Source organism: Motacilla alba, chromosome 2 (genome assembly GCF_015832195.1).
Source record: "Motacilla alba alba isolate MOTALB_02 chromosome 2, Motacilla_alba_V1.0_pri, whole genome shotgun sequence".
Classification (NCBI taxonomy): Eukaryota; Metazoa; Chordata; class Aves; order Passeriformes; family Motacillidae; genus Motacilla; species Motacilla alba.
The window spans coordinates 100184893-100211020 of record NC_052017.1 but is presented as its reverse complement, the minus strand read 5'-3'; the positions used below and the strand labels follow the sequence as shown (position 1 = coordinate 100211020).

Below are 26128 nucleotides of genomic sequence, written 5' to 3'. Positions count from 1 at the left end.
TCTGTGCCAGCCTGGCTGGAGAGACCCTCTTGTTTTCACCAACACCGAGTCAGAAGATCATGCCCCAGCAGCACTGCCTCTGGAAGCTTCCTGAAGGCAGGGCATGCAGGGCTGCTCAGATTTTGGCCTCTGAGTTGTGCAGTGATAGAAAAACTGGCCTCCTTTTGAAAACCCTGGGAAATGCAGGTCTTGCTCATTGCTGTTCTGGGCTGTGTCCAGTTCTAGGCTTCTCATTACAAGAAGGACAAGGAGCTACTGCAGAGGGTCCAGCAGAGGCCACAAAGACTGAGCATATCTTGTATGAGAGACTGGGAGCTGGGCCTGTTTAGTCTGAAAACTGAGAGGGGGTCCCATGAATACATATAAAAGTCTCAAAGGAGGGTATCAAGAGGATGTTGTCAGGCTCTTCTTTTGTGGTGCTTTCTGACAGGACGAGGAGCAATGGTCACAAAATAAAATGCAGGAAGTTTCACCTCTACATGAGGAAGAACTTCCCACTGAGGGTGGTAGAACGCTGGAACAGGCTGCCCAGGGCGGTCGTAGAGTCTCCCTCTCTGGAGAAATTCAAAACCCATCTGGACGCGTTCCTGTGTCACCTACTCTAGGTGACCCTGCTTGGCTGGAGGGGCGGAGCAGATGACCTCCAGAGGTCCCTTCCAAGCCGAACGATTCTGGAATTCTGTGCGATTCTGTTTTTTTTTAAACCTTCTGTAGGCCTAGCACACGACGGGAGGTGCCCGCCGCCCCCGGAGCGCGGCACAGCCCAGAGCTGGGCACTCCAGCTCGCACAGGCCGCGCCCGGGGCTGGCCCGCAGCACTCCCGGCTCCCGGGGCACTCGGGGCACTCCAGGCGCTCCGGGCGCTCCGGGCTTTCCGGCCGCGGCCCAGGCGCAGGCGCGGGGAGCAGGCGGGGTCCGGTCCGCTCCTCCCGGTGCCCGTGATCCCTGCGCCGTTCCGTAGCCGCAGCGCAGGGAGGCGGAGGAGCGTGGCCCAGCCCGGCCCGCCGCGCTGGCGAGATGGCGGCGCAGAAGATTAACGAGGCGCTGGAGCACATCGCGAAAGCGGAGAAATAGTGAGCGGAGGGCAGCGGGGCGGAGGGTGCGGGCTGGGGGGAGCGGCTGCCAAGCGGCTGCCAGCTCGGCACTCGCGCTGTCCGGGCCGCCCGGCGCTCCTGCCCCATGGAGGCGGCGTGTTCCCTCCTGGCCTGGCAGGGGGCTGAGGAGGCTCCGTGTGCCCCGCGGCCGCACATCGGGAGAAGGGGAGGGAGGTGGCGGGGCCGCGGGGGGCCGGCGCGGAGGCAGCGGGGGGCATGGCTGCTCGGCCCCTCCTCTGCCTGAGGGGAGCCTCCCTGCCGGGGCTGGGTGCTCCAGGGCCTGCTGCCCCGAACAGGGACGGTAAAGCGGCCCTGGGACTGAGCAGTGGGGTCGGTGAGGCGGTGCGGCTCAGAGGCCTGGAGCCTGAGCAGTTTCCTTTTGGGCCTTGTGGCCTCTATTGCTCCGACGCTGGCGGAAAAGTGAGAACTGTCACTTCTGCCCTTCTGCTAAAGTTAGTGGGAGGAAGACAAGTCACAGGATCAGTTAGGTTCGAAAAGGTTTCTGAGATGATCGAATCCAGCCTATGACACGACACTGCTTTGTCAACTAGACCAAGGCACTGAGTGCCACATCCAGTCTTTCCTTAAACACCTCTGGGGATGCTAACTCTATCCGCTCTCTGGGCAGCCCATTCCAATATCTAATAACCCTTCCTGTGAAGAATTTCTTCCAAATGTCCATCCTAAACCTCCCCTGGCACATCTTAAGGCTAAAGACAAGAGTTATGGTGACTGTGTTAGATAAAAGGGCTTGACTTTGCTGAGGTGGTGTGTGTTTCCTGTCCGTGAGAAATATGTGATTGGTGCTTCTTAGGTGTCTTCAAAGACCTGTACTTACGTTTAGCATGGAGAGCTTAACATCTATGATAGTCTGTTACTGTGTGTTTTAACACTAAATATAGCCATTTTGCTTGTAAGTCTGAATTGCACAGAGTACATTATAGATGTAATAGAGCTGATTAATCCAAGGATGCTATAGTTTTAGTAAGAGTAGAGACAGGCCCTCTGGAAATCATGGATCAGATGTATAAATTGGCACAGAGGGAAAACTTTGAAATCGAAAAAACCCAGCATATCTTACTCAAGTTATTTGACTGAAAGTGCCCTCCAGCAGAATTATTTTAAGCTTATCTGGAGAGCACTTAAAATAAAAGGCACTAAGACCTCAAATTGTGTGTAGATTGAGCGCATTGTATATTTCAGCTTCATGCTTTTGGGACTCTGACAGTGATGAAAATAATATAAAGACTTGTGTTAGAGTTACACACTTTGGTCGTCATCCAAGTAAGACAACAAGATCACCTTAGTATCCATATACAAGTGTTTGCCAAGTAAAGAATGCATTGCATATGATGTGTTGGCCTATAACAAATGTGCAAGTAGACTGTAAAGTTATGGTAATATTTTAATTTCTATTAAAAACGAGGAAGTCAGCACATATAATTCTAAATTGCCTAATGACACACCTATTTTTTTCAATGTTCATTTTTCTCTATGTATTTATGCCCATGTGTGGCACCTTTTAGTGTCGTGATCTGTTTTAGACATATAAACGACATTTGAGTGTTTGTGTTGGTAACTAAATTCTTTTATTTTTTTATTTGTGTATGCATTGGAGAGTCTTTGATAATTCTCAGAAGCAAAAAGAAAAAAAAAATCCTGTAGAGGAATGCTGGAAACTTCCTGATGTGTGGAAAAAAAAATACTGTCAGGTGTTGTGGTGCTAGAAATCTGGAGATATCATGTTGGTGTAGGAGGAACTATTTTTCTTCTGCTGACTTCTTACTGCTGAGAAGATGGACTTGGAAAGACTCTCTGGGAACAGAAGCATGTTTGGGTGAGGGTTGTAACTATGGGAGGTAATTGCAGTGCTTTATGCAATTCTTAACAGTGCTGACATTTGTTTTTACAGTAGTGATGCCACCATAGTATTGGCACATAGGTAATTGCTCATTCCCAGGGCTATTCTAAAGTTTGAAATGTATCTGAAGTGCCTTGATGGTAAAACATAAAATCTTTACGAATTGTTTCTTGTGTTTTAGCCTGAAAACTGGATTCTTAAAGTGGAAACCAGATTATGACAGTGCAGCTACTGAATATGGGAAGGCAGGTATGTGGCAGTAAATATGGCCATATATATTTCAAAGTATTCCTCAAGCTTAGTCCCTTATAATGTTTTATGTATTTTTACTACATTACTGTGTAAGTAAAACTCTTCTGAAGACTAAATGTAAGATGAAACAACAAAAAATCCTCTTGGTAGCACTGTAAAATAAATTTCAGTTTGTTCTTGGAGATTTAGAACAATCTCCAAAACCAATTTTTTTTTCAAGCTTACAACTTCTATTTTTATGTTGCCTATATGTGACAAAAATAAAGCTTTCTTTCCTTCTTTCGCTTGTCCACCCCCAAATCCTGTGACTTTATCTACAAAACAACAGACGTTCAAGCTGGTTTTAAAATTTGCTTTATCATCATCTTATGAAATATGTCCTGTCAAAGACTGTCTCAGTAAGGTGAGATGCTGCCAGCTTGGGGCTTTTTTTCAGGCGCAGTAAGGTCTTGTTCCTCCCCTTTTCCAAGTGACACACTGAGTATAAAATCCTTACTTGTTGATTTCTTTTTGTTCTTAAGCATTTTCTTCTTTCTCATGGTAGTAATTTGCTGTGGTCTTTTGGCTTCTTACTCTAGGTATTCCTACTTACTCACCTAAGACTGAATACAAAAATACAAACTCGGAAGAACAACTGGAGAATTTATAAATATAAATCTATTTCAGATCTTACTTAATATTTTATTAGTTAAACAAGATAGAAATACATATTTGTACCCTGAAATAATTGTGCTGATGAAGTTATGGGTATGCTTTGTTGGTGGCACATTTCTGGCTTTGTTTAACTCCTTATGATTAAAATGATATAAATATGCATTCCTCCATATCTGTAATTAAAATGCAGCATGAGTGACTCTCAAGGTCCAGCTAAACACATTGAGAGCTATGCATGATACTGTGGTGGTATGGAAGTGGTGTTGATAATAAATGTCTTTAATGGTAACTGAGTAACTAATGAAACAAGGAGAAGTGTCTGGGATTTTGGAAAGACCTTGGTAAACTGTAACCATGCATTTAAAGAGCCTATTTACATCTTTAGGTAGCTAAACTGTCGAGTAGCACTGGTAAAAATGAAGACAATGTCAAGTTGTAAATCAAATCTTTATTTCCTTTTTTGCAGCTGTTGCTTTTAAGAATGCCAAGCAGTTTGACCAGGCAAGGGAAGCCTGTTTACGGGAAGCTGAGGCACATGAAAACAATAAAGCGTATCTTTTCATTGATTGAGACTCTTTCTTTCCCAGAAGCTGACTAGTTACTACTTAGTAATGGGGGTTGGTAGCAGGTTATTTAATATATTTGCACATTTTGTCAGTGTAACAGAATTGCTTTTTAAAAGTCTGTTCCTGTGTGCTCTGAGTGAGAAAACTAAACAACTGTTGGTGAGAATGTTAATGCTGTCCCAAATAACAGCTGACAGATACCTAGGTACCGCTTCAGAAATTTAATTGGTTTTTAATTACCTACTAATGCATAGTATAAACTAAGTGAAGCTCTGACATTATTACAGTGGTAATAGTACTTGTGGTACTATTTAATAAGCAGGAACATATTTTAAGTAAGTGTGCTTTTAACAACTTTTTATGTAGCTATACATTGATATATTGCATTTATTCTGTCCTTAGAATTATTTATTTTTGACAACTTGCCTGTAGTTGTAGTAGGTTTGATTTGCCTTTATGGGGTTCCTTGCTTTCAAATTAGTAGTTGTGTAAGATTTCATACATTAATATTTTTCCTGCACTATATTTTTGTGGCTTTTGTCCTTGACTTCAGCAATTTCATGTCTAGTCTCTTTCATGCTGCCAAGTAAGTACAGATGTGCTAAGTAATCTGAAACAGATTTTTTAACATACAGTACAAGTACATTTTGATCTCAGAGTAAGTGTTTTGATTCAAGTAATTGTGCTGCTTCATAATTAGTTCAATAAAAGTGTGAGCTAAGAAAGTTTGAAAACATGTAATGGCCACCTGAAGAAATTATGATTTTGACATTCTTTAGCACCTTTTGATAGGAAATATTTTTTCTTAGATGAACTTCTCATAATTTTGAAGTTCTACACTGCTGAGCTAATTAAGAAAATTTTATTTAAAGAGTACTTCAGAGATGACAATAATCCAAATATTGCCTGGGGATTGGGTTAGAATACATTTTTACTGGGAAGTGTGGTTGAATTTTGTGGAAGATAAAGTTACACGTGTGCTGTGTCATTAAATAAAACGCTTAAAACATCTTCAAAGCATTAAATATTAACAGTGAAGATGTTAAATAGTCAGTGCACATTAACTTTTGCTTCATAACTACAGCTTGTTGTAATACACCATCTCTGACCAAATTGTACATTTTTTTTCTCTGCAGAGCTTATGAGCAAGCTGGCATGATGCTAAAGGTATTCCCATTTACTAGTTTTTATTTTTTAGTTCTATTCATAATGACAAATATTGTGTACTATACTATTTTACAAATATATGTAAGCAAGTTGCATATTGAAGTGAAATTTTTTTGTTGACTCATAGTCCCCATCTCTGCCTTCAGTAGATTAGGAAAGCGACATTTGTATTTGGGGGGAAAAATAGTTTTCTTTTTTGTAGAAGGAAAGAAGAGCTCCTCATGTCAGAGGGTAACAGAAGAGTGGTGCTGCTTTTACTCTAAACTACCACAAATTCATGACTTACAGAAAAGTTTAGTACTTAAAAGTGGATTTTATGGAGTTGGTGGTTAACTTTCACTTGCCCTACAAGTTTGTAAATAAAAATTAGAATCTTAATAAATAAGTTATTGCAATTTGCTTTGATTTGTGTCTTTGCACATAAATTCCTTTCCTGACAACACTTGTTCCTGTGAGTGTTGCCTTGTAGGAGATGCAGAGGCTCCCTGAAGCAGTTCAGCTGATCGAGAAAGCCAGTATGATGTACCTGGAGAATGGGACACCAGACACAGCAGCCATTGCACTGGAACGAGCTGGAAAGTGAGTCTGACTTATGGGTGGCTAGAATCTGTGCAGGGCATGGGTATGTCTGTGCTTTTCTTTTATGTCTTTTTGATGCTTTCAGGTAAAAAATATTTTCCTTTCATCTGAAGAGAAAGTATTGATGTTTATTACAGGTTAATAGAAAATGTGAGTCCAGAGAAGGCTGTGCAGCTCTATCAGCAAGCAGCATCAGTGTTTGAAGTAAGTGGGGGATTTTTGTCCATGTTTTTAGTTTGTTGGGTTGTTTTCTTTCAGCTATAAAGTAAAGAAGAAGCCTAAGATTAGGTTCTAAATTACGTTTCCTTCATTTTACATCAGTGGCTGAGTACTAAAGCAGAAGGCTTCTCGTGCTGTAGAGGAGGAGATGACAAAAGTTAGGAGTCAGTTTGCATTGCCTTTTTCTCAGTTTAGGACTTGAATCTGAATTTTGTAGTTCAAGTGTTCTGCCTCTTGTTGGGCAGAACAGAGAGTAGAGAACATGTCTGCTGTTGAGTGCTGGAACCCAAAATAATTTGAAATCCCTGAAGGCACAGAAACATAGATTTTGCTTGGTGCTCCACCCATTACATGAGACAGTGATTTGCCTTTTTACAAGTGGCTTTGATGTAATTTTCTGTTGTCAGTAGTTGTGGGCTTTTTCAGATTAGCAAATTTGCATTGACATTCCTCTGCTGAGCAGATCCATACTGGAGCTGGCTGTGGAACTCGGGAGCATCAATACACTTCATGTTTCCCTTGAGTTTGTGAACTGCTGATCTAGTAGCTAACTGTTGTTCCAAGTTACAGGTGACACACTTAGATTAGGGTCTAGTGGTCTTAATTCTGTGCAAATGAAATAAGAATGTCTGAATTCTTTTCTTTCTTCTCTAGAATGAAGAACGTTTACGGCAGGCATTAGAAATGCTAGGGAAGGCATCAAGACTTTTGGTCAGAGGACGCAGGTATAGCTTTATCTCTTTTTGTTCTTTTAATGTAATTGAATCTTAAAATGTGATTTTGATTGTGTGTTTTTTTTTTTTTTTGTCTTGGTGTTGTTTGGCTTTTTTATGTGCTGTTAATTGTTATTTGAGACTCGCTTCAAACTAAGGTCCAGTTTCTGTGGGATATGCCACGTTCATCCAGGAACCACCAGGTTTTCTGTTCTGGAATGGGAGATTGTGAGCTGAAAGACTTTTGCTCTGTGAAAACACCAGTTTTCATTAATTCTTAAACTACTTCAGGATTTTTTTGGGGTTTTTTTTTCCAACATTAATATGTAGAAAGTCCTTGAAAATCTTCTATAGCTGTGGGATATGAAACAGAGGAATTAAGACTGACCTAAAGAATGAAATACGCAGCAGTCTGATTCTGGACTTCTGAAAGAAGAGTGAATCTTGGAGTCTCAGTGAGACAAGTTTAATTGTAAATTACTTATACCAAACTTGACCTTCAGTTCATCTTAGACTTGCTTCACTGAAACATTTAGGTCCTTTAAGAATTATATTGCTAGTTTGTGGATATCAGACTTACTGATGGCTTACAGTAATCTCAGGACATATAGAAATGTGTTTGTGTATATAACAAAGCATTCATCTTGTACAGTGTTACAAAAACCAGGGTTTCTCTGAATAAGTACCGGAGATGTTCTTAGCATCTTAGTAGACAAAAGGAATTGCTGACTGTGTATTTACTTTATCTGTTAGTAAATCTACTGCTGAGTTTTAGTTGTGGTGCTGTTTATTCGAGTAGACTTGACACTGTATTCGTTAAACACTTTGTAATTAGCCTTGGGTTCATTGTGTTGTATTCCTGGCACTGATACTCCTTTTTTTTGTTTTGTTTTTAGATTAGATGAGGCTGCACTGTCTCTTCAAAAGGAAAAAAGTATTTATAAGGAAATTGAAAACTACCCCACTTGCTATAAGGTAAACTCTAAGAGGCAGCTTCTGATAATACATTTCAATTTTTTTTATTTTTGTTGTTACTGACATCTGACAGATGATGGGCACCTCTTGATTCAGTGATAAGTTACTTGCTGAATGATGACAGTTTGTGGTAGTGGTGTTACCCCAAACTTCAGCTGTGCTTTTGTAAGTTTTAAAATGCTATTATCTGCAGGAGCTGTCAAAACTAAACAACACATAAAAAATAAAGATGTTATCAAAAAAACCAAACTACAAAAACTGTTACTTGTGACAGCAATCCATTAAAATTTTATAGGAGATAACCTATTTCATACCAGCTGAGAAGATGGCTTTCTGCTTTTTCACTAGAGTGTTCTGACTCACATGTGTCAGTATCTTAGGATGATTGTGGATTGTAATCACCTTTCTCGTACTAGACATTAACAGTCCACTATTTTTCTCATATTTTATTGTTAATTTCTAAAGAGTCATAAGGCTTACTTTTTTTTTGTTTAGAAAACTATTGCTCAAGTCTTAGTTCATCTTCATAGAAATGATTATGTTGCTGCAGAAAGATGTGTGAGGGAAAGCTACAGGTAAGTCTACTTTGTGTCCTATAATTTTAGACTGAATGTTTCACTAGTGTAGATCTATCTTGCTTGACATTTTTCTTAAATAAATTTTTAACCTGCACTTCTGTTGACTTACAGTACAATAATAATGTTCCCTTGTGTATGGCTATCAGGAATCTTTTTCACACATAACAGATTTTGCTGTAGTGGCTATAGTGATTCTTCTTAACAAACCTGAAATACAAAGTCATAAAGAACTAGTTATGTGTGATAGGGGAAATGAGATGGAAATTAAAAGTTCTTGCCATGTTACAGGAGAAAATTTTGGTGTCACCATATGGATTAGTGTTTAACCCTGGCAGTTCTTCATTTCAACTTTCACTGGAACCTCAGCAGCAAAATTTCAAAACAACATGTTTTTACTTAAACTCTGTTTTTAGTGAAATGAACATATGTATAGGGTAAATTGTAGTACTTTACCTTTAGAAATAATCTTTCAGGGTCACTCTTTAAACATCTTGCTTAGGTTTTCCAAATCTCCAGTTTTATATATGGAAACTCATGACAGAATTTTTCAGCATGTGAGCTGGAGAAAGAGTTTATTGACTATTCAGGAAAAAAAATTAAAAATCAAATATTCTTGTTTCACCTTGACTATGATTGTGGTCTTATTTGTAGTGTGCAAACTAATATTACATAAAGTTTAATTTTTACGGATATGATTCATGTACCTGAAGAAATCAACTCTTAATTTCCTTCAGTATACCAGGATTTAATGGAAGTGAAGACTGTGCAGCACTGGAGCAACTTTTAGAAGGGTATGATCAGCAAGATCAGGATCAAGTTTCTGAAGTCTGTAATTCTCCACTCTTCAAATACATGGATAATGATGTAAGTAGACAGAGCCTATGATTGGGGGCTTTTTTCGCTTTAAGAGGGTGGGGATATTTTCCTAGTAGAGGAAAATAAGAGCACAGTCTGTGTATTCATTGTGACTTCCTGTCATGCTTCCCTTGCTGCCTGCTTTTCAGATGGTGCAAAGGGTTGGGTGAAAGAACAGCTTGTTAAGGATTTGCTTAATTTGTTTAATGAGTTGACTAAAATTCAGTCCTCTTGTGCTTGCTTCCCTAAGGGCAAGAACAGTTTGCTGCTTTTACTTTTTCTCAGAAATACCATGCAGCAGATAAATGTGCATAAACATGAACAGAGCAGGATGCCTACAGGATGGCATCATTGAATGTTTTTTTCCATTGCTTATTCTTAGTAAGGTATTCATTCAGGATAGGTTTTGAATTTGGAGCAAGTAGTTGTGTCTCTTTCCCCACCATTTTTTATTTAATCGAATTTGTAAATTGTAGGAAGTATAAGATAAGAAAGGTGTGAAGTAATGGAAATCCATCCCTACCAAACCTTGTAGCAGTATTGGCTAATTTCACTTCATTGAATAATAAAAATTAAGTTACTAGTCTTGCTGAACAACAATTATAAAACTGTTTACATGATTTAACAGTAAATAATGTATGAAAAGCTACATACCGGAATTATTTGTTTTCTACATAAAGCTTGAACCAGAGGAGCTATGTGGCCAATTTATTTGATAATAAGCAGCATCAATACAGATCTCGTATCCCGTTCTCAGAGTATTTGAGAAAATTGGACCAATGTTATGTTTATTCCAAGCTGAGAGCATCATCACTCTATTTTTGTACTGAATGTTACCTGCTTGCTTATTGTGAGCATCAGTCAATTCTGTGATAGTACAGAAATTAAACTTGCCTTGTTATTGTCAGTATGCCAAGCTTGGTCTTACCTTGGTGGTCCCGGGAGGTGGAATCAAGAAGAAATCACCAAACGCTGCCCAAGACAAAGCCAGAGGACCAGCTGCAGTGGGCTCCCATGCTGATGAGGAAGAGGATGAATATTCTGGTGGACTATGCTAGCTGCAGACTAGGTTGTCATATCTGACTGACTTGTGATGCTGACCATATCCAAAGGTACCGGATTTACCAGAGCTTCATTGCAATTGTGATATGGGAATCCTAATACTAACTTGGCAGCTTCTGGGTGCAATGGCAGGAGAAAAAGCATGATTGTACCCATCATCTTGAAACATCTTTGGACTTCATCTCTTTAACTGGCAGGGGCTTCCTTAGGGCCCTACCTTCAGCTGACAGGAAAAAAATTGAAGAGAGTTTTACTAAAAGCACAGTTTAAAAGAAAACAAAACTTCAGAAGCACTGGAGGGGGAGTAGTACAGAATTTTACATGCTGGATTTCCACAGCTGACACTTTTGATCCCAGTAAGATGTTTGCAGTTCTCCTCAGAGTTAAATGTATGATCATTTATCTGGCTGTTTATCTCCTGTTTAAGACTATTCAAGGCAGACTGTGCCAGCCAGGATTTTTACTTATGTAAGCACTAGGGGGAGCATTCAGTTTGTTTTCAACATGTTTTTACTGCACTAGGGAATATTATTTTAATACCTTATTTTTACAGTATCCACATGAGTGTGAAAAACACTAAGTCAACTAGTTTGAAGTTATCTTGCAAGCTTAAAAATACACATCTGCCTTTCCTCATAAGAAATTTATTGACCTGAAGTATTTGGAAATAAATGTGTCCATAGTATTTGTAATGTGCACCTTAGAAAAGGAAGGAGTGAACAACCATTCTTAGCAGTGTTTTTGAAGCATGCCATAACCAAAAAAGAAACTGAAGTTAGCAGGTAATAACTTCTGAAGGTGAATGTTTAACAAAAACATAGGTAGAATGTTTCAGTGAAATGTTTGAGCTCATAAGTGTCCTAGGTATTTATTTGCTAATCAGTATGCTAAAAATATGAAAGAATCAAATGTGTTCATACATTAGCATGTATGAAGACATTTGATTCTTTCATATTTTCAAAGCATTGAACAGATATCTCCTATAAGTGGCATTTTTCAAGCTTGCTTAGAATCCAAGGTAACCAAATTTTAATGCATCCTATTTCTATTTGGTTTCAAGTCATCATGTGTTTTGCAAGCTTCTTTAGTGTCCTGAATTTGTTCCACCATTTTATGCTTAAAAGTTGTCGAGTCTAAAAGTTGCACCTGTGGCTTGTTTTTTTCAGCAGGACCTAAGCAAGGTCTGCACTAGGGTGATGTCACTTGGAATCCAGCAGGAATTTGTATGTGCTGCCCAAAGCTCTGTAAACAAGAGACCAAAAGCCCAGTGTGAAGTGTTGAGATCGTTTCTGTCACATTAAAGGATTGGATGTCATCAGATGTATCAAGCATATGTCAGACAAAATTGTGTCAGGTGTAGTTGTGATGAAGGTTCACATTTTAGAGGGGTAGTGCTCACTTTCCTTGGGGTGAATAGCACTCAGTAACATTGAGATGGGAGCACAAACTGCAGCATAACTTGGTGTCACATTAGAAGGTCACATTATTCAATTTAATGAGTGTTCAGAGACCAGTTTTGTGTCTTTGTCTTGTGTAATAATAACTATGAGTTCTAAAGCTATTTAAGATGCAACTGTAGGTCTTCATTATCTGATGGGTAATTTCTCTTTGTTATTGATGATGTATGTAAAAGTTTTGGCTCTATGAAAATTTAGGAAGTGAGTTGCTTTTCTCTGAGAATGCTTGCAGTTATACATGAGAGATGGTTTTGAAGACTTTCCTAGAATTCTACAGCTCTTCAAGAATTTTTGCTGTTGGAAACTCACTTCAGTTTAACTGGAATTTAACTTCTGCCTTCTGGATTTGAATCAGGTGGAACATAACACTTACTATGGGTAGTCGTCATCACAGGTGGAAAAAAATGCACATGTAGAAACTCTGGGGACACTAAGTAATTTTCTTCAAGCATTTCCTGCTCTTTCTAATTCTGAAATGAGTTTTATTGTGTGAGCCCAAGGAGTCTGCTTTTTATATGTGTGAACAGTTGCATGTATCTGAAATGATGAGGTGCTTAAGAAAATTGGGAGCTGTGTGTGCTTCTGTGGAAGAATTTTCAGATTTATTTAAACTGTGCTTGTAACACTAACAGGCCCTTAAAAGAAAATTTAAAATCTGTGTTGCATTTTTAAGACATACTTTCCATATATAAAAAAAAGGTGCAAAACTGTCTTCCTCCCTCCTCAAGTTGTTTCTTTGTTCTGTGCCAAGTGTGGAAAATCTGGGAAAAAAGTGACTGGTACTAAACAGGTTAAGCTGCCATTGAATTGACATTTCTAATTCTTAGTAGTAGAATCTTAATCTTTAATTGCAATGTTGCTGCAAAGACCAAATCTGCAGAAATGGAAGCGTCTGAAAAGAAGATGGTCTATTTTATATAACTTATTCTCCTATTTTAGACAGTGAAAGTGTGTTAGGAATGTTAACTGCCTTTTAGTAAATGTTTAACTATAGAAGAAACTGTCTGTATATTACGTGTTAGTGTTTGTTTCTATCTTTCAAAGCAATTTGCACACTTATGTAAATACCATTTAAGTGATCTAAAATGGAAAATATAACATTTACAGCAAGAGAGTTTCCAAAACCAGTGTTGACTGTAATAAAAAAAAAAGTTAAATTGTGCATGGAGGCTGAGCAATGGCTGATGCAATATTTATGTAAAATCAGAAGACTTCTAAATTATCTGTAACTTAATAGTCAGATGATCAAGTGCAGTGTGAAACCTGTGCTTTACTTGTTCTTTTCCCAAATCTGTGGTGTGATAGAGTACAAAATGTGTTTGCAACAGCTCTTCAGATGCTGCCTCTTGAGGCTGTGTGTTTCACCAACATGAAGAATAAAACTTGAAATTAATGTATATATGGTCGCTTTCTCTGTTGTTGATCAGGTCGTGCTGAGGGCCACCATTTAAAAATTAATGTTAATTATATTTAATTTGTCACTGGGATAGATTTTCTAAGTGTTTTCTTGGCATGAGAATAAAAGATTGAAATCAATGGAGAGTTGAAATAAATGGGAGTTTGAAAAACAACTAGATTTCACACAACTTAAGGATGTGAATTGTGTAACTCTTCGGAGACTTCATAATTGTAGAAAAATCACCTTTTCTGCTACTTTAAACTGAAACTTGCTGGAATATTTAAGGTTGAAGAATCTGGCACTGAAGTTCTACCAGTGTAGTGGGAGTTGTTCCTTAGATGCTGCAGATATGCAGCTATATAAAAGTATAAGAACTAAGCTGCTCTTGGGAGAAAAGAAAAAAAAGCCACGTCATCTAGATTTATAATAAGTAGTGAACGTTTTTGGATGCAGGAAATGGAAAAAAGAAGCGACCCCAACCTCTACGACTAGTAGTGGTAATAAAATTGGAGGAAGTAGATGTAACTTTAGAGAGCGGAAGGGAGCCACTTGGGATCTGCGGTTTGAGTCTGAACAGGGCCATGAATCTCTGAGTTAATGGTCTATAGAGGCCAGCATGCCCAGGACCTGGGCTCTTCTCCTCCTCTGCCTGTTGGAGAGGATGTGCACGAGTGTTGTCTCTGACAGCCTTCTGCAGGGCTGGCGGCTCTTTGTTTCAGAGCCGTTGCCATTGCCCTTCTGCTGCGATTTCCAGAGTGGCTGTCAGCCTGGAACAGGAGCGGAGAGGCAGCTGCAAGGCTGCACGTACGTTTCCAGAACATGTGGCTGTTGTGATTCATCTGCTGAGTCCAGTGGGAATAGGGGTAAGGAGCGTGGCTGGACTCTGCAGCGCACACTGCCAGCATCTTCACTGGTGTGCGACCAGTGTGGACTGCGCCACAGAAATGTTCCAGTCCTAGAGTGACAGAAGCGGGCCCCAGCATGTGCACAGTGAAAATGGGTTAACAGTATTTGTCTTGCTTGTTTTCGATTTGTATTTGTGTGTCTTTATTTTGTGTTGTTTCTGTGCTCTGCGTAACCCGGTGCGTATCCCAAGAGCGTTGTTCCCTCTTAGCACTAGATGGTGCCACAGAGCTGGCACGGGCCTTTTATCCGCTGCTGGGAGCCTCTGCTCCGTGTCCAGAACAGCTTCTGCCTTTAAATTTGCTCAGCTGGAGTGTTGGTTTGGTTAGAAATATCCACATGGGGACCTGCCCTTGCTGCTGCTTGTCGTGGCTTGAAACACCTGCCCGAAGTCCTGGAAGTCAACTTAGGAAGACAGCTTAGGTTGTTGTGTTTTCACTTGTCGGAATATGGGCCTGGGAAATTGGGTGATTAAGAGCCAGGTTGTGGATAGTGGGTGGGCAAATAAAACAGTACCAGTATGCAATATAACCTGTTAAAAGAAATTTTCAGCTCCATTGCTGGCTGATTCTGCTACAACTGGCATTCTTAGTTCAGCCACAAAATTTTATGAAATGCCTCGTGCACAGACATCAACAAGTATAGGTAGCAGGGAAATTAACAAAATGGAAGAAGTGAGGAAGCTGGTCATCAGGCAATGGTATGTTGATGGGTGGAACAGAGAGCTCCTGCTGTAATTTGCTGAAAGGAGTTTGCTTAAAAAATATGCCACTTCCTAATTCATCCACAGAGGCAAGGAGGGAAGTATGAGGACTGGCATGACTGCTCTCTGCATGCTGGGGAGAGGTTCTGCCACTGTGTGCCATGTGAGGTAGTCTGAACACAGACACGTTACATCCTTTGCCTGTCACTAACTTGACTGGAATTCAGGAATGAAAGGTAAAACTTTATAGCTGCAGACAGGGACTTCTTTGTGTGTGTAGCTGACAACTTTCTAGCCAGTGCTTGCTGTGCTGGACTGCTCAACAAATGTCCCAGAGTAATTGTGTTGGTAATAATAGAGCAGAGAATTCGTGAAGTGTAAAGACCTGTGGTACCCCATGTGTTTTATGGGTGCCAATTATTTCATTTAATTGGCCACCATCCAGTAATTTTCTGGCTCCTCTTTTTTGTGTCAGTATGATTTTCCAGGCTGAATGACTGGAGGAAGAATGAGGATCCTCTCAGCTGCACTGGAGCCTGGAGCACAGGTTGGGTGTGTAAGGAGTGAGTGGTTAAAGCTGGGTGAATTTGGGGGCTAAGGCAGCTGTGTAGCAGCACTGACTGAGCAAAGTATTGTAAAACTTTAGTAACAGAGCTGCAGAAAGAGTAGTATATTTTAAAATTCTCCTTTAAGTAAGACATGATCTGGTAACTTCTGCTACTGCCTTAATGTTTGTCTTCCCAAACTTACCAGATTCTGCACCTTGTGGGAATTCCTAAGAAGCCATTTTCTTTGAAACAGCATCAAAGAGTTATTTCTCACCACTTTGAAATCCTTCAGTCTAATCCTAATGCAAGACATGAGTTTGGTGAAAGGCCATGCTGCTGAGAAACATTGGAAAGTGAAAGAAAACACCCTTGTTTTCTGTTGATACAGGTTTTTTTTTCCCCTTTAGATCTTAATATTCTCAAAATGAGGAGTTTTTTCCCTTTGTAGCTCATACATGTTAGTATGCAAGCTGAGATTCAAATAGTTGTTTTTCTGTATTTGTCATCCTGCAGCCATTAGGGAGCAGATTTCTTGTGACTGAGATGGGGACAGGGAGAAATCAAGAATGAAAATATGCACATGACTGCACATGCTAGTCACTTTTTGGTTCTGGGTGGGCTAACACAGAACTAGATCTCTTCATGGATAGGCTGTCATATGGCTTCACATCTATGTGGTTTTGCTACCTCTTTTCCCTGCAGATGCCGTGATTGGAAAAGTTTACACTTTGGAGCAGGTGTGAATACCTCATGGCCACACAAAATCTGGTATTAATGACATGCAACCAAGGTAGTAAGTGGAAGTAGCAGCCTGAATGCGCATTATGCATCCCTACTGGCATTTATAATACAATAAGTTTTGTTTTAGAAGGTCATGGATATCTAAATCAGAAACCCTATTTCAGAAGTAGTGTTTCTTCACAAGGCTGAAATGCAGTAATGGGATGACTTGAAATTTACTGTCATTTGGGCTATACATTAATAGCTTCAACACTTTGGGGGAGGTGTCTGTTTCCAGGATAGATTTCTGTGTATCTGTTTTGCAGGAAACAGGTATGGGAAAACACTCCACATCTGTGATCACTTCACTGGACTTTGAAATAGTTTGTTAAAAATGTAGGAGGGAGGAATTCAGAGTAACTTTTTTCAGGGTATTTCAGTAGTAGTGCCTGTTGGGTTTTCCCTTTCTGAGTTTGTATTGTGGCTAATTCCACTGAAGATTATGTATAGTATTGTATTGCTATAATAAAAAAATTAGCCACTTTTAATATAGATACTGCTGCTACTAGGACTTTGATATTTATGGACCAGAATATGGGAGATATTAATCAATACATTCACTATGACTGAAGTGTAGGAAGATGCTAGGAGGCAATGTGTGATGGAAACGAGTGAACTTAGAGAGAGGAAACCAAGGAGGATTCCAGTCCAGTGCTGAGTACTTGTGCCCTCTTATGATTTCCTGATCATAGAAGAAGGGTGAAGGAACAGCTGGAGACATAATATGTTGTTTGACAAATAACAGAACAGCATGAATCGCCTATCTGATAGCTTGTGTAAATCACAGAAGTCACCATTTTTATCAGACACTTGAAGGTAATTTGAGCATAAATCTGATGCAAGGCAGCAGGGGAAAGCATTTTGTATGATGTCCCTTCAATTAATACCAAATTTATACTATTCTGTTCTAATGCATTTATTCAGTGGAGTTTCCAGATGCACAGCAACTGAAGAGAGAGTGCAATAAAGGGTATCCTGTTTGCTGCATTGTTTCCTTTCCTTTTTAGTTGTGTGCATTTTGTCTTTGCTGCAGGAGCAGGAGTGTTCCTTGAAGGCTTTGCTGTATATCTCTTTTGGAGTGGGTTGTTTTGGTTTTGGGCTTTTTTTATTTGTTGGTGCTTTTTGTGTGTGGTTTTGGGGTTTTTTTTGTTTTTTTGTTTTTTTTTTTTTGTTTTTTTTTTTTTTTTTGTTGTTGTTGTTGTTGTTGTTTTTGTGATTTGGGCTGAAGAGAAACCAAACCTTTGCTTTAGGTGGGTATTCAAGTAAATTTTCACCCTTTTGACCATTTTTTGTTGGATTCTCAGCATCTTATTAAAATCTTTACTTTTTAATTTAAAAGTGTCGAACTTGGTTTGCATCCACTGAAGAGAAACAGTGATTTCTCAGTAGAGGTAATGTGCTATCATGGATCTGGAGCAGATAGAAAAACTCATGGTCTTTGTCAGGAACCCAGGATGTGCTGTGTTAGTGGCAGAAAGGCTGGTATTTTGTCACTGTTTTCCATTTTATCTTTGTCCAATTGTACATAATGGGTGAATATGACACAAAATCATTAGATTTAGTCCATGCCCATCTTAAGAGTTGTGGTAGATAAAATGAAGGCTTGAATTTCAAATATACAAACTATTTTTCCACTCTGAAGCAGATTTTTAGGGGCTGTCATTTGTCACCAACCTCTTTTTCTTTTGAGTGTGGAATTCATACTTTTTCAAGTTAACTTAAAGAAGTTAAGTTAGTGGTGTGGCTCACTAATACAGCACATGCCATATGATACAGAATTAAAGCATTTTGAGACAGCTGGGTTAAATGTGAAGTAATTGCTTAAAATAGGAATGCTATGGTCTTTGTCAGTCTTCTAAGTTATTTTTGCATAGTTATTTGTCTTTGGCTCTCTTCCTGATTTTCCTAAACTTCATTTCTAAGTAGTTTTTAAAGACATTGATATGTGTGATTTCTCTGTTAATGGTTGGAAGTATCTGGCAGCGATTTTCTCTTCAGATGAAGATTTAAGTTACTCTTAGACAGCTGTGGTATATTTTTGTTCACCTTGTCAATCTCTATATTATATTTGTCCCTATGGTTCACTTTGTTTAAGGGATGGCACATTAATATCAACCATGTGAGTCTTACTTCATGGCTTTCAAAGTGTTCTGGGCTTTCTTTGGGTGGATGACTGGCAGCCTTTGGCAAACTCTGATAGTCAGGCTGCAATCAAATTGTTTGGAGCAGAAGTCTAGGACAGTTCTTGGTTATAATCTTGTTTCTGCTGGTTGAGCTCTTTAAAATAAATGTCTCAATGGTAGGAAGGAGAGGTTCATGAAGAGCCTGGAAGCTGCACATCCCATCTGCACTGCAGTTAAAAGAATCAAAGGGTGAAACTTTTGTAGCCAGCAGGAGAGGATGAAACACTGTGATAGTCTGTGCACAGATCCATCCACACCCATGAGTGCCTATGCCTTAAAAAAAATCACTTTCAGGAAAGGACAAGAAGTAACTAAGGTAAGGAAATGGCATTTATTTTTTATTCCTTCAGTGATGCAGATTTAAAAAAAATAATAATCATGTATGCTTTTATAGCCAATATTGCTGTCACAGAGCTAGAAGAAAATTCTGAGCTCTAGTTTCAGACCTGGATCATCAATTGAATGTCCCTGGACCTCAGTGTGGGAGATAGGATGGGAGTTGGAGTCCAGTGTTCTCCAAGTGCATGTTAAGCAGTAAACTCTTTCTCCTTCTCTCTCTCCCTCAATCTCTCTCTCTCTCTCTCTCTCTCTCTCTCTCCTGTTAATGTATTTGCCTGAAGACAGAATACAGCAGATCCTCAGCTGTGCAAGGTGCACTGCCTTGAGGCAGCCAACTGTACCCACCAGCCAAAATTCCTGTATTGAAGGATTACAAACTTTTGGCTTTCCATCCTTTCTCCCAGACAGGCCTCTATGGCAGGCAAAGGCTGGACTGAGACTTCTGTATGTGTTTACCAGCCATAGACTCCCTCTCTTAGGAGAAAGATACTCACTTTCTTCTGTCAGGATTTCTTAGTGCTGGATCATGCTTGCCAAGGCACTGAGTGGAAGAGACAAGTGGATAGGGAGATTGAGGCCATGGATGAGTTGGAGGTTGAAACAACATATACCATTTGTCAAGGTCATTAATTTCCAGGCAGGTTGTCTTTGAGCTTCATGGGGCTGTTTTGAGTTATTACTGAAATGCAGCAGTTTCCAGAGCTGAAGGATCCACATAGCATGCAGAAACCTCACAGTGCAATAATATGAAAAATAGTTGTCTCTAGATACTACTGCAGTATGGATTTAAAATAGGAATTTGATGCTATTTAGACTAATTGCTGCCTTCCATAATCACTTCTGGTTTTGCTGCATGCCTTGGTTTCCTCCTCTGTCATGAGAATTTATTGTCATATATTGTGGTCATGGCCCTGTTACACCCAGTGATCCTGTACCAGCTTACTCTCCTTCTATTTGTTAGAAATAACCATGTTTCCTTCTGTTGGTCTAACAGACTGGTAATTAGACAGTTCCTAAGCTGTAATGCCAAGTAGGAATAAATCTGCCACAGTAACATTGCTGTAACTCTCCAGTTGTAGTAAGTGGGTAACCTCAGGTCCACAGCATTTGTATTCTGCCTTCAGTGAAACCGGGGCTGAATGAAGAGTTCTGGAAAGGTATAAACATACCTGAAGTACTGGCATTCAGAAATATGGAAAAACCTCTGAACATTATGCATTGAAATCTTTAGCACAAGTTTGACATACTGTCTATTATAGTCAGACCTTAGTTAATTGCTGGCATTTAAATACTCATAAGACCAGGAGCCTGCCATTTGTTGGCTTCCTCCCCTCCCTGCCTCCTTCTTTGGTCCCTGTCCTCAAAAAAAAAAAAAAAGAAAAAAAAAAGAAAAAAGGGGAAAAAAAAGCACACTAGTTGTCTACTTTATACTACAATCTCATAAATTACCATAGTTGAGTTAGTTTTCCAGCTGCCTGTGACCTGCTGGGTATTTTTTGGGGAAAAAAAAATTCCAAGAGTTTCATGTCTTAATATGAATGATTCTCCATCTTAAAGTTTGGACTGGATTGATTATTCCCCACTTCAAAATATTTTCCTCCTTTATTCCAAGAGTAGTAACATTAACCTAATCCTAGGGAACCTGCCACTCAAAATACAGATAGCTCTGGAGAGATAACATAATTGGAGAGAAGAGCTGGAAATTTGCCCATAATTTCAAAATGTTATTGGTCTCTGATCACCACACTAAATGGAAGCCGGGTTCATTTCATGAGTGACTCACTAACCAAGAATGGAGTTAATTTTAATGGAGATCATTAGAAAAACTGTTCAGCCAATGCTAGTGTTGATGCTGTGTCTTCAGTGTGTTAAGAAGAGTTGCAAAAACACACACACATTGTTGCCCCAAGGTCAGAAATTTCTGTGATCTTGCAGCCCAAGGCTGTGCAGCTCAACTTGTACCTCATAACCCACGAAACAGGAAGAATGCTTCTCAGCAATAATCTGTCTTCTGCCTTTACTTTTTATCCTGGTTCATTTAGTTTCGTCTTCTGAGACACTCATTTATAATGTTTTAGGTGCCTTAAACTGGGGGTGATGGTTGAGAAGCAATCCAGTCAGAATGAGGACAGGGCAGCTAGGGGCACAGTCGCCTCCAGACTTTCTCTTGAGGTGAGAGATGTACTATTCAGTTTAATCCATCTACTTCAGGTAAAGCTGCAATAATGGAAAAAGGATGACTCACAGAATTTGGGAGATAATGCTATGGTGGTTTCTCTGCATATAAAATATGAACTCATGGGACTGACTGGTCCTTTTCTTTTGCTCACCCACTTAATTTCACCACTCTTCAGCTCCTGTAAGGAGATAGAGCAATGAAATCAAAGTGGAATATTGTGAGAAACTGAACTCCTCGTATGGGGCAGCTGAAGAAGTCAAGCATCTGATAGTAATTGGTTGGTAAATTAAATTTTAACAACCTAGAGTTTGCATGCAGTCCAGTCCTGCTCCTCTAATATAAATCAGTCAGATTTTCAAATATGAAACACATGTTTTCTGTCTGACCCTGTCTTTCATGGAGCAGTGGAGATTGCAAACGCAGATGCTCAGGTTTGTCTGCTTTCTTGGCTGCCGAGGCCGTAAATGGCAGCTTTGCTCTCGGAGCGCACGTGACACTGACATTGCTCGGCGCACTGGAGAACAGATAGGCTTCAGGCAGTCAAGCTGAGCTGGATCCTGCTCAAACACTTTTGCTCCCTTTAGGCCTTGTTCACCCAGGGCAGGACCTGGGATCACAGGCCCAGTCTCTCTCCTCTTCCTGGCCTGGGAGGGACGGGAATGCCAGCTGCTCCTGTGACGTGGCTGACAGCAGAAGGCTGGCAGTCACCTGCTCTCTCTGCCAGCAGCAAAATGCAGACTTCTCCCTTTTCCTAGGTGTTCTGGCTTAAGCCCAACAGCCATGGAGCACTCTGGCTCAACTGGTCCCTGACTGCTTTCCCCAAGCTTGTTCCTGGGAGCCACAAGCTCTAACACCCAACACTGGAGCACTGTCACAAGTGCTCACCCTTTTCCCAGAGGTGTTCAATGGACCTGCCCATTCAGGTTTCTCTTTGAGGGCTAAAGCCCTTGTACTGTTATTCCCCAGGAGGAAGCTGGGACTCCCTGCATGCCATTTCTTCCCTCTTTCTCATCAGAAGGACATATCCCAGTCTGACACTTAATTTTTAGCACTGCTATTCTGGAGCTGAAGGGAAAGCTGCATGTTTAAAGTTTCAGATCTGCTCTGACTACAGTCAGTGGGAATTTTCCTGTGTAGGTGTTAAGTATTATTCAGTGTAAGCAAAACTTGGCCTGTTAGTTGTAATTTTTTTCCATTAAAAATCAGATCCTCTCTTTAATTTTTGCTTGAAATCTTTCCTCCTAGAGAGGAATTGCTGTAACTATAACATTGCCATGAAGTATTCCAGCCATGAGAGCTTGAAACTAGTTTTCTTCCTTTCTAGATATTTCTTAGGGAATCTGACTTGGTCTAAGGCCTCTGTAATTTACTGATGTATTTTGACCCATAGAGTGGTGCTGCTGATTGTTGGGAGAGAAAATGGATTTCGTCCTGGGGGCAGCTTAGTAGTCTGAGGGGTTAAAAAAAGCCTCTGAGGAAAGCACATGTTTTAATGCCCATGTATCACTGCTCCCTGGGGCTTAATTGGACAGCTTGAAAAATTAAAGTCCTGTGCTTGAACTTCCTTATACCACCAAAATAAAACAATACTTGGCTTCAGGGGAAGTTTGCTTTCCCTCAGATGTGTTACAGCACTAGGAAGGGGCACTGTGGGACTCTCCTTCAAGGAAAGGACAGTAGACCTCCCCATTTTCAGTCACACTGACCCATCAGTGTGTTGGTGATCTGTGACTCTGCTGGGGATCTCAGACTCCCTGTGCTGGAGGCTGGGAGAGGAAATAGAGGCAGTGGGGATGAATTAAATAAGAGCCAGAGAAATGAAAATGTGCAGAGGCCAAAGGCTGGAGCAGGACCATCATTTCAACCTTTTGCTTTGAGGATTATTCTTAAATAATCTCTGAGAACTCCTATTGCCTCCTGTCCACACCTGTGAACAGAATGGGTCAGAAAGGACACATCAGTGGGATAAACAATCACTACCAAGGTTCTAGCACTGATGTAATGTGTGATTTGGGTATTTTACAGTGATCTAACTCTAGCGTGGTCCTGTGCACCATCTTCTGTACTTGTCTATGACCACCCTGTCACATCTCCTCAGAAGGAAAAGGGCTGAAGACAAAAGGAATCTGGTCCCATGGACTGAATTGTCTGTAAGAGGTTATAGCACATTTAATATGCAGCTGCAGAGCACCCTCTGTGTTAGATTCAAATGGAAAGGATTCAGACAATGTGCTACAAAACCACTTCATAACACAAGTTGGAGTTTGGTAAGAGGGATCTGCTTGGGAAGCTGCCCTCAGTCCTGCACTGCAGAGCTGAACTCCAGTGCTTCTGCTGTGGGCACACCACTAATAGGAAAACAGACATTTACATTTCACTGCAAAGAGGAGTCCCCAGAGAGCCCTGTGATACCTTCACAGTAAGTAACACTTAACAAGATTTTCTTCTAAAGGTATCTCACAGCAATATAATATCTGGAGAACTGTTTTGACGTGGGAAGGAATCCTTCAAAGCACTTTGGTTTAGTTGCACAAAAGAATTTAGTAATGTGATCAACAGTACAGTCTGTAGTTCAGAATTGCTTTGGATGTTCACTGATCATCTTAAATCTTAATTACATTACTGATCTTCAAATTTTGCTGATTACATGAAGCATGTGAAGCTGCCTTTGTGCAGACTTCTGTCAGCAGCCTTATACTCTTTCAATGCCTGCTTTTTCGAACGAGATCTTCAGCATCTTTTTTTTTGTGTGTGTAGTTAAAGCTTTATTATTATTATTTTTAGAGTCTAGGGTTCTAATTTCCAAGCTGATGAAGTCCTTATCAATGTTAAATGAGCCTTTGGAGTAGTCAAGTATATGGTAAAGGTGGAAATTAAGTTTTCACCGACTGAAAGATTTTATTGAAAATGTTTTAGCAAAACATCCCCGCACTAGCCACTTGATACAGACAGTGTATGCTGATATCATGAATGTATTTTGTAATGAAAGAGGCCCTTTCCACTCATTTAGGGACATGACTGCAGTCATTTCTATTGGAGGGTTACAGTCTATGTAGATTGTAGTTTCATGTAGGAAGCTAAATTGATGTATTTTATTCTCCAGATTAACAGGCTTATTTTCTTTGAAATGATGTCTTTATCGTTTGTTTTAAGCTTTTAAACCTGGAGATGTTAGTCACTACAGCCTATTATTGTAAAAAATAAACGCTAAATCTTCTGTATAAATTTCTGATTGTTGACAAGCTCCTGCATTTCAGGATCATTTTGATTTGTGTGTTGTTACTGTCTGGATGTGGTCTCTAGTTCTGCATTAAATTAAAGTAGTAACACTGGAATAATTTGTTTAGGATTTGCTTTTTCTTTCTTTCTTTCTTTTTTTTTTCTTTCTTTTTTTTCCCCCTGTTTTCCTCTGAGGGAAAATGTGTTAACAGCAGTCTTGGTTATGATGTGACCAAGAACATGGCAGCACTCTCCAGTGAAATTCCCATTTGCAGTGATGTTTGCAACCAAGTATTCTTTTATCCTATATTGTGCAGAGCCACAAGGCTGATGAAAACAGACCTGCAATCCATCAGTTCTGAGCTGTGCTGCATCCTCTCACTATTGCACAGGCTGCCTTCATCACCCTGCTTCAGCTGACTTCTTTTAAGCCAAGCATCATATTCTTTTATTCAGCAAGCAAGCCCTTCCTAGCAGCTGCAGTGCCTCCTGTTAAACCTGAGGCCATCTGGAAAGTTGGCTGCTGTGCTTGCTTGGTCCAAGACTGCGCTGATCTGCTCTGCACTGTGTTTGGTTGTGGAGGTCTCACTGCTCTCTCCAGCTGGATTGTGGTAGGGCTGAACCGTGCTGGAGAAGAGGCCATGATGCCCTCCTTGCATGGCAGAGATCCGTAGCTGTTTCTTGCACTAACTGACAGGGAAGAAGGGGAGCAGGTCTGATGGGAGATTTTGGAGTCTTGCCTTTGTGCAGAGTCCTTCTTACTGTTTTGTGGCCACCAGAAGCTGTAGGGCTGGGGCTTCAGGCAGAGATGGCTATACAGAAGCTTGTGGAGTTGACCTTGGAGACTGAATCTTTCATCTGTATTAATGGGGGATCTCTGTGTCTCTGTGGTATCTGCAGCTTTTGGAAAAGTAGCAGATGTGGGACTCTGCAAGCTTGCAATCTTCCAGTGCATTACCTGGATCTTGCTTTGCTGGTCTAGGTAGAACCAGCTGTTTGCTAACTGCTGCTGACACAGGTCACTGGAGCAGGGGCTGCTCTAAAATGCTCCTGTTTGGGATTCTCCCAAGAAAAAGCACCAGCTAACAAGTAGACTCAGCCCATCCATGATATTCTTAAGTATGTCCTAAGCAGTCTGCCTTGGGGGAACATCTGAGTTTGGTTTCTTTTAATCACAAATTACTTAAAGGTCTGCTTTTGCTGAAAAAACTGATACTGGAAACCTGCTAATGTAATGAATCTATGCACAGTATCTATTCAATGTATGTGGTTGTATGTAAAATATACAAATATATGCATTGCATTAGCTGATACAACAATTACTTAATGCAGGATCACTCCTATATGCCATGGGATGATGCATATGAGTAAGTTTTAAATGTGTTTTTTTCCAGCTGTGCTACTGTGTCTGTGAATCTTCTTGTTTCCTGGTGGCTACATACAGGATCTACTGGGGGAGATTGCACAGACTCTGCTACAAAGGCAACTCTTTGGAGGGGGATTTCACTGCTGAAGGCTCCCTTATTGTTGCGTTTTTTTCCAAGTAAGACTGCTGTTAACACTTCTTCCCTCAGAAGTGAGATTTAAATCTGAAGTGACATTTCCTCACTATCCCCCCAATTTATCTGGGAGCACAAGGTCCCTACAGCATATCTTGTGGTTTTCTCCTGTAAGCACCTTGAGGCCCAGCAAGCTGCTTACGGCCACAGCTGAGCTGGGGTCAGCCATCCTGCTGTGACAGCAGCAAATTCCACTAGTCCTCCAGTGCTCTTCTCTCTGTGTTGTATAATTATTCATCTGCCTAAACCTATATGTATTTTCCCCTTTTTATTCCAGCCCCTGGG

The 26128-nt window shown here is 40.3% G+C and overlaps 1 protein-coding gene across 1 annotated transcript; it reads left to right on the top strand.

The window, feature by feature from the left end:
* Positions 1 to 587: 587 nt before the first annotated feature.
* On the top strand, positions 588 to 13430 carry NAPG (NSF attachment protein gamma). The gene is made up of 12 exons (XM_038128803.1): positions 588 to 1072; positions 3136 to 3203; positions 4327 to 4411; positions 4995 to 5012; positions 5563 to 5593; positions 6063 to 6172; positions 6310 to 6376; positions 7046 to 7116; positions 8001 to 8079; positions 8575 to 8654; positions 9392 to 9521; positions 10421 to 13430. Exons 1-12 carry the CDS (start codon positions 1017 to 1019, stop codon positions 10568 to 10570), a joined length of 945 nt encoding a protein of 314 aa, XP_037984731.1. The 5' UTR covers positions 588 to 1016; the 3' UTR covers positions 10571 to 13430.
* The last annotated feature ends 12698 nt before the right edge of the window (positions 13431 to 26128 follow it).